Source organism: Sus scrofa, chromosome 7 (assembly GCF_054392235.1).
Source record: "Sus scrofa isolate SSC_HxYL_T2T_F1_AM1 chromosome 7, Sscrofa_HxYL_maternal_Yorkshire_Landrace_v2.0, whole genome shotgun sequence".
NCBI classification, from domain to species: domain Eukaryota; kingdom Metazoa; phylum Chordata; class Mammalia; order Artiodactyla; family Suidae; genus Sus; species Sus scrofa.
The window spans coordinates 131,948,034-131,969,049 of NC_139389.1; the positions used below are offsets into that span (position 1 = coordinate 131,948,034).

At 48.5% G+C, this 21,016-nt stretch overlaps 1 protein-coding gene across 9 annotated transcripts in view; it reads left to right on the top strand.

The window, feature by feature from the left end:
* EML1 (EMAP like 1) overlaps positions 1-21,016 on the top strand; it is a 186,245-nt gene that overhangs the window by 141,589 nt on the left and 23,640 nt on the right. For 4 of the 9 annotated variants that reach the window (XM_021099696.2, XM_021099697.2, XM_021099692.2 and 1 more), the window contains 9 exons: positions 3,928-3,956; positions 5,096-5,152; positions 7,752-7,881; positions 11,191-11,340; positions 13,988-14,057; positions 16,503-16,613; positions 17,649-17,744; positions 19,215-19,349; positions 20,640-20,739. In XM_021099696.2, the coding sequence (XP_020955355.1) occupies positions 3,928-3,956; positions 5,096-5,152; positions 7,752-7,881; positions 11,191-11,340; positions 13,988-14,057; positions 16,503-16,613; positions 17,649-17,744; positions 19,215-19,349; positions 20,640-20,739 (878 nt within the window). Of the gene's footprint in view, positions 1-3,927; positions 4,987-5,095; positions 5,153-6,431; positions 7,882-11,190; positions 11,341-13,987; positions 14,058-16,502; positions 16,614-17,648; positions 17,745-19,214; positions 19,350-20,639; positions 20,740-21,016 lie in introns of all 9 variants that reach the window. The other 5 variants (XM_084970155.1, XM_021099698.2, XM_021099695.2 and 2 more) reach the window with 2 other exon arrangements.

Below are 21,016 nucleotides of genomic sequence, written 5' to 3' on the forward strand. Positions count from 1 at the left end.
TTTTGCCATGTCTTGGGCCACTCCCACGGCATATGGAGGTTCCTAAGCTAGGGGTCAAATTGGAGCCATAGCCACCGGCCTACGCCAGAGCCACAGCAGCACGGGATCCGAGCCGCATCTGCAACCTACACCACAGCTCACGGCAACGCCGGATCATTAACCCACAGAGCAAGGGCAGGGACCGAACCCGCAACCTCATGGTTCCTAGTCGGATCCGTTAACCACTGCACCACGATGGGAACTCCAGTAAATATAGCATATTTTTCTATAAAAACTGAACTTTCTAAAATAATGAAACATCGTGATAGTATGTTTTCTAAATTCAGTATACCCCAAAAGTAATGCATAGTTGAGAGCAAGTTTGAAAGAACTGTGAGCACTTCAGGACCTGGTGCTCACCAGTGACCTTCAGTGTTAACACCCAGGTGGCCTTTTTCTGACTTGGAAGTTCCTGGGCCGAGGATCGAACCTGCACCACAGCAGTGACAATGCTGGGTCCTTAACCCGCTGAGGCACCAGGGAACTCCCTGAGCTTGGAACAGATATCTTTTATCCACCCTCTTACAGGGCTTCGGCATCACAGTTCCACTGGCCTCCCGGTACCTGGAGCTCAGATTCCCCTGTGGATGTTCTCGTTCTAAGAGGAACATAATCCGTAATTGCTCAGCATCCCTGTGTGGCTCAGTGGGTTAAGGATCTGGCCATCGTTACTGCTGTGGCTCAGGTCACTGCTGTGGCACGGGTTCAATCTCTGGCCAAGGTTGCAGCCAAAAAGGAAAAAAAAGAAAGAAAAAGAGGAACATGGAGCTCCCGTCGTGGCGCAGCACAAACAAATCTGACCAGGAACCATGAGGTTGCAGGTTCGAACCCTGGCCTCGCTCAGTGGGTTCAGGATCTGTGTTGGTCATGGTCAGGGCTCAGATCCTGCATTGCTGTGGCTGTGGCGTAGGCACACAGCTGTAGCGCTAATTCAACCCCTATCCTGGGAACCTCCATATGCCAAGAGTATGGCCCTAAAAAGCAAAAAAGGAAAAAAAAAAAAAAAAAAAGAGAACATAATCCATAATTGCTCTTTTCTATCCCTAGGGAAGGTTCTGGATTGCTTTTTTCTGTGCTCATGGATTTGGCATCTTTCTCCTTTTTTTGATCAAAGCTGTGATGGAAAAAATAGCTTTTCTGTCATCTAATTCCCTGCCTGGCTTCCCTAACTAGTGGGTTTGCTATGAAATCTTCTGTTTCAGCTTTTCTTCTTGTGCCCTTGCCCTGCCTGTGAATCTAGTAAATAAAATCTGGAGTTAAGACTTGTGCTTCCTAGAGTTCCCCTCGTGGCTCAGTGGTTAACAAACCCAACTAGCACCCATGAGGACGCAGATTCAGTCCAGCGGGTTAGGGATCCGGTGTTGGCATGAGCTGTGGTGTAGGTCCCAGATGCAGCTTGGATCCTGAGTTGCTGTTGCTGAGTTGACCCCTAGCCCGGGAACCTCCACCTGCCATGGGTGCGGCCCTAAAAAGCAAAAGCAAAAAAAAAAAAAAGACATGTACTTCTGCTTTAAAAATCACAAGCGTGTCACTCCTCCCAATGAGAACAAGCCAGGTAAGGTCATCAGGGAGCCAAGGCCACCAAGTGATATGACAGACTCAAACCCCCAGCGTGACAAGCCCCTCTTAGGAGAGACTTGTCATGGCTGCTGTTATCTGGCAGAGCTGCAGGAGGAAAGGGAGGAAGACAATGGCTGAAAGGTTACAGAATTCTGAGCCGCCCAGTATGGACTGGCAGGTGGTGTAGACCTCGTGGGAGCCCAGGCCCAGGGACGCTTCCCCCACACACCCTTTTCCCACAAAGCCTGGGAGCAGGACAGGAGTCCTGAAATCACCCTCTCTGAGCCCAGGCAGGGCACCTGCTGAGGGCCCAGCAGGAGGATGGGGAGGGCTTGCCCACACTGGGGCTCCCATGGGTACCAGGAGGTGGTCAGTCACCCTGAAGGAACTGACAGGTGGTTGGTGTGCTGTGCCCCTGGAGAGGGACCTGGGGCTGGGGGGTACAGTGAAGGATGCGGATGGGCCAGGAGCACAGCTGGAAACAGCAGGCACCGGCCACTGTGGCGAGGGGGCAGGACCACCGAGACAGCCCCTAGCCCACCCGCCCCGATGCAGATCCACGCGGTCTGCGGTCGTCAGAGGCCGGGAGGGCTCCAGACCTTATCAGCTTCTGGGCCGTGAACCCTGCCCTCCAGATGGGGAGAGACAGAACAACAGAGAAGATAAAGCCGGCAGGGCATCAGGAGCAGGGCCGCAGCTTGGAGACTCAGAGGACAGACCCAGCCAGGCACTGGCCTTGGGGCTGGTGTCCAGGAAGATGGGAGGCTGGGGCCCCTTTGAGGGATGGCAGGGACAGAGTGGCTGGAACTCGGTGACTGAAGGGAGAGAGGGGGAGATGAGGCCAGAAAAATACCAGTATTTTTTAGGGCCCACGTAAGGCAGGCTTTGCTGTTAAAAGATGAGCCAGGCTCTTGGAGTACTGTTTTCAAGGACCAAAGGTTGGAGTTCAGAAATCTAAGCTGATGGAATTCCCGCTGTGGCTCAGCAGGTTAAGAACCCAGCTGGTATCCATGAGAATATGGGTTCGATCCCTGGCCTCTCTCAGAGGGTTAAAGATCCAGAGTTGCCAAACGCTGCAGTGTAGGTCGCAGACGTGGGGCCAGATCCGGTGCTGCTGTGGCTCTAGCATGGGCTGGCAGCCCCTAGCCTGGAAACTTCCATGTGCTGTGGGTATGGCCCTAAAAAGACAAAAAAAAAAGAAAAAGAAATCTAAGCTGATAGCAGATCCACCTTTGAACAGAGTGCAAACTGCTTGTAAAGTGTCTGGAAAGAGTTTCGTGCCGTATACTACATAAAATCATTTGAAAAATCAAGGCCTTTAGTAAAGAGTATCATATATCACCTCGTGGCATTAAGGGTAGTTTTTACCGGTGTTTGATCCCAGTGCAGTTCAAGTTCCAGAATGAGGGAGAAAAGTAACATCAGGCCTGCATGTGCCCAGGTGTGTGTTTTTAAATATGCACGGGGCCCCTTGTCCTCCCAGCCCCCTTTGGGGCCAGTTTCGTTTATTTCCTGGGTCTTATTCCCGACCTTGAAGCAGGAGGTACTCTGGGAAGTCGGGGTGCAGTGGATGGTGGTATGGACGTCGGGTCTCGAAGATTTGGATTCAAGCACGGGCTCCACATTTGAACAGGACACGCCTCCTGCCATGCTTGGCAGGAGGTGACAGACTCCCCACCGGCGGCTGTCAGGTTGTCACCCGGAGGGCTGTGCGCCCCGCCAGCCGGGGACTCCCCAGGCCGGCTTGTAGGATGCTTGCTTCTACAGATGACCTTCGTCCCTTGTGGGTGACCTTGAACGCCATGGGGGTCCAGTTTCCCAGGTGCAGCCATGCGGGGTCCCCACGAGACAGTGGGGTCCCCACCAGCGCGCCTTGTTCTGTCCTCCTTTCTCCTGCCCCCTCGTCTTCCTCCTGGGAGCCACCCCTGCCAGGTTCTAAAGCTTCTCCCCCAAAGCCCCTGGGACAGGAATTTGCTAGTTTTAAGTACATTCTCCAGCTAAATCTGCCAGCAGGACGTGGGGAAGAAAAACAGACCTTTTCACACATTGAGGCCGTTCTGGGCTTGACTCACCCCTGATTTCCTTCTGCTAAGCCCCGCTTTGTGGTGAAGTCGGGATTGACTGCTGTCACTGGCACTGGGTTTGGGGTAGTTTTGTTTCCACGGTCCCTCTTTGCGGTCACATGCTTTTGTTTTTCTTTCATATCGTGCATGCAGAATCCGTATGACACACTATTTCGGGTAGTGGGTGTGGGGTCTTCTGTGAATGAGATTAACCGCCCCTCGCTGCAGCCCCTCTTTAAAAACTGTTTCTGTTTTCTCTCCACAGCAAACCCAAGGAGCCCGTCTTCAGCGCAGGTAAGGCTGGGCAGTCTTCGTGCGCCCCTCACTGACCACAAGACTTGAGGGACAATAAGCTTAGCCCGGCGGGACTTTGGGGTCTGAGTGGCAGGGCTGGCGGGCCGAATGCTCCCTGTCAGCCTGTACCGGCGTCTGGCGGCTCACATCCTACAGAGACCATCCATAAAATGGTCAGAAAGGCTAAAGCCTTTACTTGCCCACTTTAAAACCAATTTGAGAAACATCAGTGGTGAGTTCCCTGGTGGCTCAGTGGGTTTAGGATCTAGCATTGTCACAGCTGTGGCTCAGGCTCAGGTTCAGTCCCTGGCCTGGGAACCTCCCATGCCCCAGGCCCAGCCAAATAATAATAATAATAATAATAACAACATCTATTATGGTGAAATGGGGTTTCTAGGTTAAAAGGCTCCTGTCTCCTTTGTTATTCCTTTCTCACTAATGAGGCCCCTCACCATCAATATTTGCATTTTTGACCACGCCCACAGCATGCTGACGTTCCCCGGGGCAGTGATCAAACCTGAGCCACAGCAGTAACAACACTGATCCTCAACCCACCGAGCTACCAGGGAACTCCAGCATTTGCTTTTTCTTGAAAAGGGAAAGTTTCTGATGTATCAAGTTATGAAGTGGCTTTTTTTCCCCCCCTTTTTCTGCCTTGGATTTCCTAACCTGCAAACTAATAATTCATATGTATCTTTCTATATATCTTTTCTAACACATTTTATAATGAGAGAGACACTATTCTTAGAATAGGAACCTTATTTGAAAGCGTATTTAAAATGCAGGATAATTGGCAAGAGTGCTTCGGGTTCAGTCAATTCATTTCGCTTTCTGGGCTTTTCCCCTTAGCGTCAGAAATGAGACAGAAAAGTCAGACATTCGTATTTATCAGCGGGTGCTTCAGTATTCATTTCATTTTCAGGAAGCATGAAATCACGCCCTGAAAATGTAATCGCCCTGAGCTGGCAGAGTAGGTCTGGAGTGCAGTTGTCAGAATCCCTGAGCCATGTCCAGGTTTTTCTAGCAGGGGGCAAGGGAGCGGTGCCGCCCGAGGGCTCAGGCATCGTGCCCCCCCTCCACCCCCGGCCCCCAGCAGGCAGGCCAGTCACTCTTGCAGTGCTCCCTATCTCTCTACCTAGCGCTTCTGTCTCTGTCTCCGAAGTCGCAAGGGAAACGGCGGGTGACACACTGCAAAGGTACGTGGCATCTCAAGACCCCAAAGCTCTCTGAGCGAGGCTGTGGCCCCGGCTGCAGACCCTCTTTCCATACAGGCCAATAGATACCCTCCTTGTATGAAAATATTTTTGCAATGCAGACCGCTTTATTTGACGTGAAAAGCATTCCCAGGCTTTTGCTTGGATGGGTTTTAATATCAGCTATAAATTGGATCTTGATGGACGATTGGCTGATGGCAGGAACTCTGCTGAAAATCTGTGTAAACCCTGAGAGAGCTCTAGGGACCCCTGATGCCCGCTGTTTGAAACGGTGCCCTGCACTGCTAGCGCCTTTGGGTTTGGTGGTTGTGTGCCGTTATCCTAACATGCCTGGAAGAAAAACCCCAAAACCCCCCAAACACTGCTTTCCCTTGCTGCGTTTTGGTGGTAGAGGCAGACCGTCTGACTTACCCGTGCAGACAGGGCCCCGCTACTCCAGCCCGTCTTTAGGGCCCAGTCTGGGGATTGAGGACCGCGCAGTCGGTAACCCTCCATCTCAGGAACTTGGACTTGCCGTTGCCTTTTTCTTTCCTGGGTTTTAGTAAGTAGCTCTAACCTGGGTCTTGACGCATGATCGCCTGAGGACAGGAGCTCGGTTAAAGCTCGGTGTAACCTTAAGAGAAGAGTAGACCTCCGTCACAGGAGCGCTCCGGGCCCCGAACCATGATACCGTCCAGGGGGTGGTCTGATACGTTGACTATACACACCTGCGCAGGCTTCGTGCGTGTGGCACCAGATGGCCTTATTTCCCTGTCGTCTGCGATGCCCTCTTATAAAGACAGTTAATGGACGTGCCTGCCGTTTAACCTGACGCTGTCACACCCACCCCTCCCTGCCCCCCTCCTGGTGGCCACCCCGTCTGACAGGCTGAGACCGGGTGTGGGATTAAGGAGGGGAAGGGGGCAGTTCCCTGGTGGCCTAGTGGTTAAGGATCTGGTGTTGCCACTGCTGTGGCGTGGGTTCAATCCCTGGCCCTGGGGACTTCCAAGTGCCCCACATGCCCCAGATGCAGCCAAAAAGGGGGTTGGGGAGAGAAGAGGTCAGGTGAGGAGTGCTTGGTGGAGGCACAGGGCAGGGTAGGTGTGTAGGTGGCAGAGAGAGAGGAGGATCTGGGGAGGGGGCGGCGGGGGTGGGGGGAGGTCATCTTGAGGAGAGCGGGGCCAGGCAGTCAGAGCTTAGACGGACTCTGAACCCAATGTGGGCCTTGGGCTCAGCAGCAGTAGATAAGATGACCTTGGCCTGGGGTGGGGGCGGGGGGCAGGGGGGCTCAATAAGAAAGCCGAAAGTGCTGGGGGACCCAGAGGGGCTCTTTCCCTTGGACCTGGGAAGGACGGCGCCCAGCAAAAAGCATTCTAACAGGAGGGTCAGAACCCAGCGGCCGGCACGCTGTGTGCAGGCGTGAGTGCATGTTGGTTTCACTTAAAAGTCAAACGTAATATGCAGCGTGAAGGGTGTCCCGCATGCATGCGTTGACGACTGAGTTGCATGCGCACAGTAACAGAAAACTGGCCGGGCCTCTCCTTATTTGGGCAATATTGCATGTGGCATTGTTTGAAAATCCTTCGGAATAAGGCTTACAAAACTAATTTGTAAATACGCAATTATTTTATGACTTCCTCACCCGTCTCCTCTCCGAGGAGGATTTATCTGTTGAATTATGTACAGATGTCCCAGCTGCCCAATTGAAATGCTGTTAAGGCCCAGCCCTTGGATCGGCAGTGAAACATCAGGGTTCAGTGAGTTCTGAATCAGAACAGAATTCATCAAGAGCTCATGAGACGTTTTCTTTGGTCTTCTTATATCCTGAAAACTGTAGCCAAAAAACCCTAAGTGGCTTTCTTTCCAAAAGTCCAGGAGTTGCCCCTGGTCCATATATTATTGGGTTTTACTTTTGTCCCTATATTGTATTAAGACATCAGAAGTGATTTTGTTATCAAAATGTTTGTGCTAGAAAAGTTTATGTCCCAGTTTCTCTCTCTAATGGGCCTTTTGTTCTTTTGTTTTCTGTTTCTAGCATTTTCCTTTTTGCCTGCATCCTAGCATGTACTTCTGCTGATTTTTTTTGTTCTTTGTGCTTGAAAGAATTGTCCGATGTAAAAGATATTTAAGGCACGTTTTTACATTGCGCCATAACAAACCAATTTCAGTATCAAAAGATATTTCATGAATCTTGATACTGAAATTGTATAGACATTGAACTCAATAAAAAGTTTGGATTTCTTGTGTTAGTTGTAATTTGGGGGAGGGGGTGGCATTCTTCCCCCTCCTGATGATAAAGAAAATGTAAGCATTAAATTCTCTCCTGGAAACGAATTATTGAAATCTAGTTCATTCCTGCCTTTCATAATGTCTTACATTTTTCTTGTACTTAAGGAAGCGTGTCAAAAGTACACGAGGTGAAAACTTTTGTTTCAAGCCGTGTAACTTTGTTTTAGCTAGTTTTCCCTAGGACTTTAACCAGAAATGACATAAAGAGCCAAGTTTTCACTTTTGTATCAGAAGGGTAGAGAAAACAGTAACATTTTTTTTCAGGTACCCTGGGCACCGAGGTGTGGTACTGACATCTTTGTTCTTTTCGTAGAAGAAGGATATGTAAAAATGTTTCTCCGCGGACGCCCTGTTACCATGTACATGCCCAAAGATCAAGTGGACTCATACAATTTGGAAGCGAAAGTAGAACTGCCAACCAAGAGACTTAAGCTGGAATGGGTGTATCCTTTACTCGTTGGGTCTTACACGAAGTAATCAGCTGACGTAAGCGTCTATTGAAATTCAGCTGTAGAAATTTATAAAACTAAACTGTGCTGGGGAGTTCCTATTGAGGCTCAGCAGGTTACAAACCTGACTGCTATCCATGAGGACTCGGTTTCAACCCCTGGCCTTGCTCAGTGGGCTAAGGATCCAGCATTGCCCTGAGCTGTGGCGTAGGTCGCAGACAAGGCTCTGATCTGGCATTGCTGTGGCTGTGGCGTAGGCCAACAGGTGCAGCTCCGATCCGACCCCTGGCTTGAGAACTGCCATAGGCTGCGGCCCTAAAACATAAAATACGTTTTTAGACCCAAAGAAAGAAAGAGGATACCTTGAAAGACTAGCATTCCCCTTCAACCAAATAGGGACTTAGCCTTGGCAGCCTAACTTCAGGTTAGGGTTGATTAAATGAAAGAGGAATATGAGTATGAACCCAGGACTAAGGAAGGGAATGAAATGTATGGCTTAAATTAATAGACATGAAGGTAGACATCATACCACTTTAAAAAGAAAAAGAAGACGCTCTCCCAAAATCTAGGCCACGAAAATCTGAGTCAGCCACATGACCAGCACTCTTGAGATAAAGCTGCTGGAGGCTTCGTAGTGTGAGATTCGGGGAAATGAATGAGCTTCCAAGGACAGAAAAACTGAAAGGCAAGAAAATAGAGCCTGTGAAAGAGGGTGAATTGTTGGTTTATTATTTTGTTTTGCTTAACTGGATTTTACTTTACTTTCTTTTTTTTTAATTTTTATTTTTTCTTTTTACAGCCGCACCTGTGGCATATGGAAGTTCCCAGGCTAGGGGTCAAATCGGAGCTGCAGCTGCCGGCCTGCACCACAGCCACAACAACACGGGTTCCTTAACCCACTCGGTGCGGCCAGGGATGGAACCCACATCCTCATGAATACTATGTCAGGTTCTTAACCCTCTGAGCCACAGCAGGAACTCTATTTTTACTTTTAGAAGCTATGCAGACTTTCAGACAAAGAACAAAAATCCTTTCTTCACCCTTGAAGAAATATATGTAGAGTACCAGTTTAATGCCAAGTCCTGAACGCAAATTATAAGAAATTGGTTTAAACTGAAGCTGTTGTAACTTCAGTTAGAAGAATTACTATTTGAAATTATGAATTCATATTCTTTTCTCTTTTTTTTAGGGCTGCATTTGCAGCATATGTAGGTTCCCAGGCTAGGGGTTGAATCGGAGCCACAGCCATAGGAACACAAGTTCTGAGCCGAATCTGCAACCTACACCACGGCTCATGGCAACGCCAGATCCTTAACCTACTGAGCGAGGCCGGGGATCAAACCCGCAACCTCATGATTCCTAGTCGGATTCATTTCCACTGCGCCATGACGGGAACTCCTAAAATCATATTCTTTAGGAATATTTTAGAATTATTTCTGTACCTAAATTTCTCTCCAAAAATATATTTTTTAATTTTTCAGATTCAGACATCATAATGGTTTACCTGCACCTATTTTGGACTCTCTTCTGGCATCTGTAATTGAAGTGATTCCATCCTTCTTTAGGTCAATAATTGGCTAAATGGGTTGAGTCAAATCTGGAACACATTATTGAAAACACATTTGTTCAGCCTCTCCCCACTCATACTTTAGAGGATGCAAACAGGAGAATTTGCTCGAACGGTTATTTTTCACATCCAAGTTCATGTGATGTTTTGCTCTGAAATAGTTTTCAAAGTTTGGAAGTATTCATGCTAAAGTCTTGGGTAATTATCCCTAAGGAGCGGGGGAATGACTAGGGCAGAAGGGGATCAAAATTTATTACCTTGCATTGATTATATATAGTTTACATCATTTACAAGTGTTTTTATAATGTGCAAAAAAAGAAAAGGTGTTTTAAATGAACGATTTGGCTCCAAGATTACTATAAACTTATAATTGATTTAGCTATATAAAGCCAATTATCAATATTTTAAAAACTGCTCTCTAAATACTTTAAAATATAAGGAATGTCAAAGCTCAAAGTTTTTTTCTTAGAATGGGATTCATAACCTCCAACTAAGTGGAAACAGTGGAGCCACTTAGCCTCGTCAGATGTATTTTGTTTTCCAAAGCAGCTGCAAAACCACCAGCTATATTAGGGATTCAGCTAATAGCCAAGTCACAGTTCGAGAACCACGCTGGGTCTCTCTCATGAAGCCGCAGAGTAATGGCAATTTTAGGCCTCAGACTGTAGACATGTCTCAGGATGACAGTGACATGGAGAGTTGGCAGGTGACACACTCCGAAGGCCCTGTTGCCTCTTCTCATTTCCGTTCCCAGAGGTAAGCCCTCACCTTGAAAAGATCAGAGATTCAAGAGGACACGTCATCACACTGGCTGTTCGGCAGAGCTCTGAAAGTAGTGTGTTAATTAGGCTAAAGGTACAGGAGAGGTGGCAGAAAGGGCAGAGGAAAACCTTGAAAAGCAAAGCAGTCCCGCATGCTTGTGACCTTAGCGTCAAAACACGACTTCCGGTGATGGGGTGGGGGAGAGCCATGGCGTGCACGCAGCAGTTGAATTTGGGATCTCAGGTCCCAGGCCAGGGGTCGAACCCGGGCCGCAACCGTGAGCGTGCTGAATCCTAACCAGGAGACCGCCAGGGAACTGCCCCCAGGTGAGTTGATGTCTAGAGTCAGGTGGTCCCTTTAGCAGAAGGTGATGGTAGTCAGCCTTTCAGCAGACCAGCTTGGGAAAAATTTAAACCGCCACTAGGCGGGAGAAAAACAGGTGTCCTTGAACGATTTCAATAGTGCAGCAAAGAAAGGGGAGCCCTGGCCTTTGATTGATTCCCAGATCCAAGATTGATGGGCTAAATTGAAAAGCGTTCACCTCCTAATCACTTCACAAATGCCTGATCCAGCTCCCGTTAGCAGAGACAATGACACGTCACCATCTTTGATGGGGCTGAAAAGTTCAGCTTTCATAATATAATGCATACATTCTAAAATAAAAACACATGTTTGTGCCATTAAAAATACATATTTGTTTTAAATCAGTTACCATTTCCAGCTCAACTGCCTGCCTCTTGAGGGGGTCAGATGTGTTTGGCACGGATTATCTACAATTTAATCTAATTTAAAATAGGATGTTCCCTGGTGGCCCAGCAGGTTAAGGACGCAGGTCACACGTGTGGCTCAAGTTCGATCCCTGGCCTGGCAGTTTCCACGTGCTGTGGGCATGGCCAATAAATAAAACAGTGACATCGATGGTGTTTTGTTAGCTCTCAAAGACAAAAAAGATTTTTCTCTTGACCTTCATGAAGCTATGGGTACAGGGGCCGAGACTGTCGCAATAACCTGTACTTGCTTCCGACGGGCGAGACCGTCTATTTCATCGCGTCCGTGGTCGTGCTGTACAACGTGGAGGAGCAGCTGCAGAGGCATTACGCTGGCCACAATGACGACGTGAAGTGGTGAGTCCTCAAGCCTGATTCCCGTGGCACCTGTAGAAAGAACACTGGCCGAAAGCGCTCAGTAGTGAGACAGAATCAGAGAGGGAAGGGGATCTGAGAAAATCGGATCTTTGCGCAAAGCTCTGCTGTGTGTTCCGGCTTGGCTGCTCGCTACCTGGCTCTCTGAGACACCGTTTTAGTTTCCTATCCTTAAAACACATCATCTTAACCAACCATGTATGCTACACAGGTAGCGCTAAAAGACCTCCGTCTGGAGGTCTTCTCAGCATAGCTCGTGCTGATGGCTTCTAATTTGGATCTTCTTTTTTTTTTTTTGTCTTTTTAGGGCCACACTCGCAGCATATGGAAGTTTCCAGGTTAGGGGTCAAATCAGAGCTACAGCTGCCAGCCTGCGCCACAGCCACAGCAATGCAGGATCCAAGCCCCATCTGTGACCTGCACCACAGCTCACAGCAATGTCCGATTCTTAACCGAGGGAGGCGAGGGATTGAACTCGAATCCTCATGGATACTAGTTGGGTTCGTTACTGCTGCACCACCATAGGAACTCCGGATCTTTATTTTTTAATAAAAATGTGTTGCCTTATGTTTATGGCTGGGCCTGCTAGTCCCATAATTCATCTTTGAGAGCAATTTTATGTATCTTGGAAAGATGGATGGATGAATGGATGGATTTTTATCCTACGTCTCCAGCCGGTTATAAACAGCCTGTAAGAAAAAGATGGTGCCTTTACTATTTTTAAAATATTTTTTCAATTGAATTTTTATTTGATATTGGAGTATAGTTGATTTACAGTGTTGTATTCATTTCAAGTATACAGCAAAGTGATTCAGTTTACCTACACATATATTCATTTTTCCAGAATCTTTTCCCATATAGGTTATTACAGGATATTGAGCAGAGTTCCCTGTGCTCTACAGCAGGCCCTCATTGAGTATTTAGTTTCTATATAGTTGCATGTGGATGTTAATCCGAAACCCCTAACTTATCCCCACCTCCCTCTCTCCCGTTTGGTAACTATACGTTTGTTTTCTACGTCTGTGAGTCTGTCCCTGTTTTGCAAATAAGTTCATTTATATCATTTTTTAGGTTCCACATGTAAGTGATATTTGTCTTTCTCTGTGACTTACTTGTATGATAATCTCTAGGTCCGTCCATGTGCTGCAAATGGCATTATTCCGTTCTTTTTTATGGCTGAGTAGTGCTCCAGTGCATAGATACACCACATCATCTTAATCCATTCCTCGGTTGATGAACATTTAGGTTGTTTCATGTCTTAGCTACAGTGAACGCTGGGTGCATGCATCTTTTCAAATTATGGTTTTCTCTGGATATATGCCCAGGAGTGGGATTGCTGGATCAAATGGTAGTTGTGTTTTTAGTTTTTGAGGAGCCTTCCTACTGTTCTCTGTAGCCGTTGCACCAATTTACATTCCCACCAACACTGTAGGAAGGTTCCCTTTTCTCCACACCCTCCCCAGCACTTACTATTTGTAGACTTTTGATGATGGCCATCCTGACTGGTGTGAGGTGATACCTCAGTGTGGTTTTGATTTGCATTTTCCAATAATTAGTGATGTTGAGCATCTTTCCGTGTCATTCTGAGCCATCTGCATGTCTTCCTTGGAGAAGTGTCTGTTTAGATCGTCTGCCCATTTTTTTTTTTTTGGATTGGGTTGTTTGTTTTTATATTGAGCTCTGTGAGCTGTTTGTCTATTTTGGAGATGAATCCCTTGTTGGTTACTTCATTTGCAAAGACCATCTCCCATTCTGTGGGTTGTCTTTTCTTTTCTTCTTTTTTTTTTTTAATGGTTTCCTTTGCTATGCAAAAGCTTTTTTAGAAAAGTTTAATTAGGTTCCATTTGTTTATTTTTGTGTTTATTTTCATGACTCTAACATGTGAATCCAAAAAGATACTGCTGTGATTGATGTCAGCATGTCCTGCCTCTGTTTTCCTCTAAGAGTTTTATCGTATCTGGCCTGACATTTAGGTCTTTAGTCCCTTTTGAGTTTGTTTTTGTGTGTGGTATTAGAGAATGTTCTAATTTCATTCTTTTACCTGTAGCTGTCCAGTTTTCCTAGCAACACTTATTGACGAGACTGTCTTTACTCCATTGTATATTCTTGCCTCCTTTGTTGTAGATTAATTGACCATGAGTCCATGGGTTTATTTCTGGGCTTTCTATGTTGTTCCATTGATCCATATTTCTGTTTTTGTACCAGTACCGTACTGTTTTGATGACTGTAGCTTTGTAGTATAGTCTGAAGTCAGGGAGCCTGATTCCTCCAGCTCTATTTTTCTTTCTCAGGATGGCTTTGACTGATAGCTTTGCTACTTCATATACTCAAAATGACTTCTTGATAAAGATTGTATGCTAATTAAGGGGATCGGAGATTGAATGGGATGTTCCAAGCAGAGGATCCTTTTTCCTTGAGTTTGACAATTTTCTGTCCATAAAGGAATTACGATAAAATGAAATAGGCACTAATTGCCAAGGTCAGAGGATTTATCATGAGTCTGTAAGAAGTTAGGCAATGTGTATTTCTTGCATTTAAATTCTGACCATATTATATCTGACCAAGGGAAAGTGGAAGCTTATCTTTAAAGAGTAGTTATTTTACATATGTCTTTTTTTTTTTTTTTTAGCCTTGCGGTTCATCCTGATAGGATCACAATAGCCACAGGACAAGTTGCAGGCACATCTAAGGATGGAAAAGTGAGTTGTTTTCATATTTTTGTACCGAACTAGTAACAAAATAATTTTTTGAAATATTTTGCTGACGATGGAGTTCCCATCGTGGTGCAGTGGTTAATGAAGCCAACTAGGAACCATGAGGTTGCGGGTTCGATCCCTGGCCTTGCTCAGTGGGTTAAGGATCTGGCATTGCCGTGAGCTGTGGTGTAGTTTGCAGACGTGGCTCGGATCCTGCATTGCTGTGGCTTTGGCGTGGGCTGGTGGCTACAGCTCCGATTTGACCCCTAGCCTGGGAACCTCCATAATGCCACAGGAGCAGCCCTAGAAAAGGCAAAAAGAAAAAAAAAAGAAAATATTTTGCTGACGAGTAAGCCTGCTTAGATATAAAGTGTCTGAGTACTTCTTGATCCTTCCTTTGAATTTATAATTGCAAATTAAAATTCTTACACTGAACTTGAAAGCCTCTTGAGCTCACCTTAATCTCAGCTAAGTTTTCCTTTTTTTTTTTTTTTCTTTTTTCCTTTTTTTTTTTTTTAGGACCACACCCAAAGCATATGGAAGTTCCCAGGCTAGGGGTCAAATTGGAGCTACAGCTGCCAGTCTATGCCACATCACAGCAATGCAAGATCCAAGCCAAGTCTGCAACCTACACTGCAGCTCATGGCAATGCCAGATCCTTAACCCACTGAGCAAGGCCAGAGATCGAACCTGCATCTTCATGAATACTAGTCGGGTTCTGAACCCAATGAGCCACAAACAGGAACTCCAGAATTCATTAATTCTTAAGATACTGATTTACGCACATAATAAGCATCAAATATTAAGTACACATTTATTAAGCAAAGTTAAGGCGTTCCCACTGTGGCCCAACAGGATCAGCAGCATCCCTGCAGCACCAGGACACAGATTTGATCCCTGGCCCAGCACAGTGGGTTAAAAGATCTAGAATTGCCGCACCTGCAGCATAGATCTCAGCTTCAGCTTGGGTGTGATCCCTGGCTTCGGGACCTCCATATGCCACGGGGTAGCCAAAAAAGAGAAAAAAAAAAGTTAAAATCATAATAAATAAACATTGGACGATGGGGCGTTTTGCCTCTTCCGAGAATCTCAGACACCCTCTGCCGTGAGTCCCATGACCATGACCTCGCCCCACGGGGTTTGTGTCTGTCTGTAATCTACGAGGGCGACGGAGGGTTGTAACACACATTTTGTAAGCACTTCAGCAAGACTCTAGTTAGTATTTTAAGGAACCAGAGAAGGAATCGGTAGAATTTGACAAATTCAAAACCGGCTTCCACACTCCCTGAGCTACCACAATCTGTGGACATTGCCGTGTCTTCTCCAAAACGTCTTGCAGCTTTTCTGACACCTCCTTTTGTACAGTTTATCATGGTAGCATGTATGATCTGAAACTAATTACAGGAAGTCATTCTTCCTTTTTTTTTTTTTAGCTTTTCAGGACCAAACTCACAACATATGGAAGTTCCCAGGCTAAGAGTTGAATCGGAGCTACAGCTGCTGGCCTACACCACAGCCACAGCAAGGCCAGATCTGAGCTGCGTCTGCAACCTACACCCCAGCTCACAGCAATACCAGATCCTTAACCCACTGAGCGAGGCCAGGGATCAAACCCAAGTCCTCATGGATACTAGTCGGGTTCATTACCACTGAGCCACAACAGGAACTCTAAGAGAGTTTTTAACTAATCACAAAAATTCTAAATTTTTCTTTGCATAAAATCACTTTTCTTTGGGGACCAAGAATGTTAAGCTCGGGGGAAAAAACTGTAACTGCAATGTATACATCTAAGGATGACCTGACCCCCTTGCTGTACAGTGGGAAAATAATAAAAAAAAAAAAAAAAAAAAAGAATGTTAAGCTCTTAATGCCATTTGGTGGTGATCACTGAGATGAATTTAAATACGTTTGCAGCCTCGTAGCAAACAAACTCTAAAAGAAGAACCCTTAAACGGGACTCCATTTTCCTTGTCACCTTTCATTTTTAAAATTCAGATGCGTTAGATGTATAAATGAGAATATCAATTCCTGTGGTCCAGTTATCAAGCATTGGTTATTCAAAATTTAAAACGTGACAGACCTTAGTGTTCCCTGGTGGGGCAGTAGGTCAAAGATAGGCGTTGTCACTGCAGCAGCTCGGGTCACTGCTGTGGGGCAGGTTCAGTCCCTGGCCCGGGAATTTCTTCATGCCGTGGCTGCAGCCAAAAATGAATAAGTAGATAAAATTATCCTGGATAGACCTCTCCTAAGGTTACTTTGGTCGCAGGGGCCATGACCTTCTGGAAGACATTGGGAATGTTTTATTTATATTAAAAGGCAGCGTACTCCAATGCAGAAGAAAAAAACTTCTGTTTTGACCAAATTGAAGCAATCTTGTAGCTTCAGGGTGTAAAGGCGACTGCGCAGACCCGGCCCGACTGGCGACTCTGTTGTTTTCTTTCTAAGCAGCAGTTGCCCCCACACGTGCGCATCTGGGACTCTGTGACTCTGAACACGCTGCACGTCATTGGCATCGGGTTTTTTGACCGGGCCGTCACCTGTATCGCATTCTCCAAATCTGTGAGTAGGAAGGAGCCCGGGGTCCTGTTGATTTGAACTCTGCATCCTTCCTGCTTCCCAGGTGCCCTCGTCCAGAAGTCACAGGCTTCCCCGGGGTGTCACACTCTTGTGATCAGAGGTTTGCCGCCACGCGCCCGTGGCGATGAGACGGGGCCCTGCGGCCACCTGCGGGCCCTGCGGTCTTTTGCTCCTGGAGGCCGTCTTGCCGGCTCTGGCCTTGAATGTCCCCTGCCTACCCCCCAGGTGGCCCCCGCCTGTCTGTGCCATCCCCGGCCGGCTGGCCCGCCGCATGGTCATAACCAGGGCCCGGAGGAGCCTCCTGGCCTCCCAGGCTTAATCAGGATGTGCCCGTTGGGCAGATCCCCCCTTCAAACCACCCCCGCAGCCAGTTTAGGGACGGGCACACGTTCACATCAGCGCCCCCCTACATTGCACTCTGATGCCTTCTCTCCCGCGATAACCTGACGGTGGCCTGTCCACGTCAGGGCCCAAGGGCCTGGGCCTAGCGGCGGCGGCGGAAACTGGCTCTGCAGCCCCGGAGGCGGTTCTAACAGCATCAGTGGCGAAGAGCCCCTTCCTTGATCCTTCCTTCCTGCTCCTGTCCCGTTGTCACCCTGAGGTCGCCTGCTCCCCCGTCTGTCTGCCCCAGTAATCAGCAGGTGTCAGAAGCAGTGGGTAAATATTTTGTAATGAAAACGCTAGTGGACTCGTTATGAGAAGAAAATGAGTGTCTTTTTTTGAGGGGTGGGGGTCTTTTTAGGGCCGCACCCACAGCACATGGAGGTTCCCAGGCTAGGGGGTTGAATGGGAGCTGCACAGCCACAGCCACGCCAGACCCGAGCCTCATCTGCTCAGGGCAAGGCCAGATCCATAACCCACTGCGTGAGGCCAGGGATTGAACCTGTATCCTCGTGGATACTAATCAGGTTCGTTCCCAATGAGCCGCAGCGGGAACTTGTGTGTGTTCCCTGGTCATCGCATGCATCGCCCTGTTTTGTTCTCAGCTGTCGCCTTCCTGTGACCTTTCTCTTCCAGAACGGAGGAAGCAGCCTCTGTGCCGTGGATGACTCCAACGACCACGTGCTGTCTGTGTGGGACTGGCAGAAGGAGGAGAGGCTGGCAGATGTCAAGGTCTCTCTCCACGAATGGCATTGGGTGGCATCGTCCTTTCCCACGGGGGTTCTTCTCCTACGGGCTCCCGGCCGGCTTCTCACATCCTGCCGGGCTGTGGGCTCCTGCCCCCTGCGGCCCTCAGGCAGGACCCCTTCACGGAGAAGGCCCTTGGAGCCAGCCCTGTCCCCTCATCCCCGAGTCCTGGCAGCCCAGTGTCAAGAAGGGTTCTGCACCCTCGTTTTACAGCCACGGCCCCGTCATTGTCCCATTGTTCCTGTGCTCACTTTCTTCATGTCACACGCACCACCAGCGATCGTCCCCTGGGCACGTGTGTGCCAAGGAGGCCCTGGAGTGGGGGGTGACAAGTGAGACGTGCCCGCTGCTGGGGGGAGGCGGAAGGAGAGTCAGCGCAGCCTGGGGCTTGTCCAGAGCTGTGTGGACCCCGGAAGGGCGAGCGAGGGTCACAGCCAGATCCCAGGCCTCGCAGGGGGACTCCTCCCACAGCAGCGGTGCCCGTCAGACTTCCCAGTATGGCCACGTGCTTTCCTTCAGCTTTTTCATGCTCTCCTCCTGTGCAAACCATGATGGGATCTATTTTTACAAAGTGACTTCAGCGTGGGCTCCTGCTGGCATTCCTTAACCTCAGCTCACCTTCCTGTCTTAATCGTGGGCTCCTGAGTCACCTGACTTACTTAAGGGTCGCCGTTAGATTACCTGACTCACCTCCCTTTCGTGTGTGGGGGGCGGGGGGGGGTGCAGACCCTGTGTTCTAATAAGGCAGGAATGTGCCTCTTTTTCTGCTGCAACTGTGCCTTCCCGTATCCTGCTCAGGAATTTAAGCTCTTGCTCTGTCGCAAGGTGGGAAGGAATTAGAGCATGTTACTGTCCAGGTTTTAGCAGGTGTAACTGAACTGTCAAGCAGTGGGAGCGAGCGGGGTCAGATCCATCGGCCCGGGTGGCAAGTCGTAGAAATCAGGACAACACGGGGGAGGGGGGAGTGGAACCCAAGAGCCAGATCCCCCGCTGGACTCCAGGCTGTCGCCAAATCACCGGCAGAGTCCTGGGGATTAGAACTCAGGGGGGGAGTCCTGGAGCGGACAGGGCAGCCAGAGTGGGCCAGGAGTGATGGCGCTGCATAAAATCCAGATTCGGGGGCCCTTCCCCTCACTAGGTGCGGACGAGGCCAGTGACTCCTAAGTCCCCAGCTGTTCCTTCAGCCAGAGCACACGGCGCGGATGCTCTTTGCCAAATCCTGGAAGAGGCCCCCAGGCCCCACCCCCAGGGCTCAGTGCCGCGGGGGAGTCAGACAAGGAGGCAGCGAGTAGGCAGCCCACAGCCCCAAGCTTAGTGTTCACAGTGGATGCATTCGCTGGATGAGGAGAGGCCTAGTGCTCACCCGGACAGGTTGTGTACTTGTGGCTCTGATCTTCGGTTTTTTTAAGTGTCTTTATAAATTTGAGACAGCTGAGTCTCCTGTTTTGCTCAAAGTGTTCTAACGAAGCTGTGTTTGCCGCGGATTTCCACCCCACGGACACCAATATAATCGTTACGTGCGGAAAATCACACCTCTACTTTTGGACACTAGAAGGAAGCTCCCTGATTAAGAAGCAAGGGTTATTTGAGGTAAGGTTAATTGGCATTTGTCGTTTTTTTGGGTTTTTTTTTTTGTCTTTTTGCTATTTCTTTGGGCCGCTCCCGCAGCATATGGAGGTTCCCAGGATAGGGGTCGAATCGGAGCTGTAGCCACCGGCCTACGCCAGAGCCACAGCAACGCGGGATCCAAGCCGCGTCTGCAACCTACACCACAGCTCACGGCAACGTCGGATCCTTAACCCACTGAGCAGGGGCAGGGACCGAACCCGCAATCTCATGGTTCCTAGTCGGATTCGTTAACCACTGCGCCACAACGGGAACTCCTGGCATTTGTCGTTTTATGTTTCGGCAATGGCACTTGTGACCACCAAGCTTTTAAGGCAGCTTTGAGGCATCCTAGTCTTAGAATTTACTTGGCAGATGCGGGGGTGATCAAGACTGTCCCCGGAGAGCCCTGACAGAGCTGGGGAGCCCCTGTGTTTTATGGATAACCCTGGTGATGCTGAGAAGGAAGGGCCAACACAGGGAGAAGCTCCAGAAAAGAATGCCCAGGGGGAGGGGTGGCCCTACCACTGAGTGTTCATTGCAAAGAGCAAGGACGAAGGTGCTGGAGAGACCGCAGAGCAACGCTGCTGAGGGTGATGGGCCCTGTGTGCCACTTAGTAGGGCCATCTGTGGGCTCTTGAGAACGTTGGGGGGACACTGCTGTTCCGGAGGGCCTTTGGCCACCACTGCCCGGAAGCTGAGTTAGAGGACCTTTATTCTGGTACCAGGGTCTGTCCTTCAGGCCATCATCCTGGCAACATGCCCCCTTAGCCCCTCCAACCCCTCTTCCACTCGCCACTGCCTGCAACCTTGTAAGCACCAGAAATCTCTTGGTAAGTACCAGAGAGGCTCAGGACATAGGAGTGAAAGGCCCACAGTCTGGCAGCAAAAGCTGACCTTCTCCTGCCGGGGGTGACTGTGATTCCAGTCGTGATTAATATAAACAGAAGGATGTCTTGATTAAAAACATATGTGAGGAGTTCCCATCGTGGCTCAGTGGTTAACGAATCCGACTAGGAACCATGAGGTTGCGGGTTCGATCCCTGCCCTTGCTCAGTGGGTTAAGGATCCAGCATTGCTGTGAGCTGTGGTGTGGGTTGCAGATGCAGCTCGGATCCCGAATTGCTGTGGCTGTGGCGTAAGCCGGGAACCTCCATATGCCATGGGAGCGGCCCAAGAAATGGCAAAAAAAATAGAAAAAAGAAAAAAGAAAGAAAATATAAAAAAATAAAATTAAATTAAAATACATGTGAATGTTTTTTAAACATTCTGCAGAAGCAGGAAAAGCCGAAGTTTGTCCTCTGTGTGACTTTTTCTGAAAATGGTGACGCCATCACCGGAGATTCAAGTGGCAACATCCTGGTCTGGGGAAAAGGTAAGCAGTGCCTGCTCCCGGAGCAGACGGTTTTGGGTGACGTTTTAAGTAAGAAGCCAAGCGTGGCCTCCATAGAAATTGTCGGTTAACTTGCAGAGTTACTATCTGATTCCAAGCTAACACTGGTGCATACGAGCAGGAGACTGGAAGAGAGGCGAGCAAGACTAGAAAGCTGCTGACTTCCGTCACTCTGAAAGGCTCTTCATAAGTCAGAAAGAGAAGGACAAATACCCTCTGATATCACTTATATGTGGACTCTAAAATATGACACAAATCT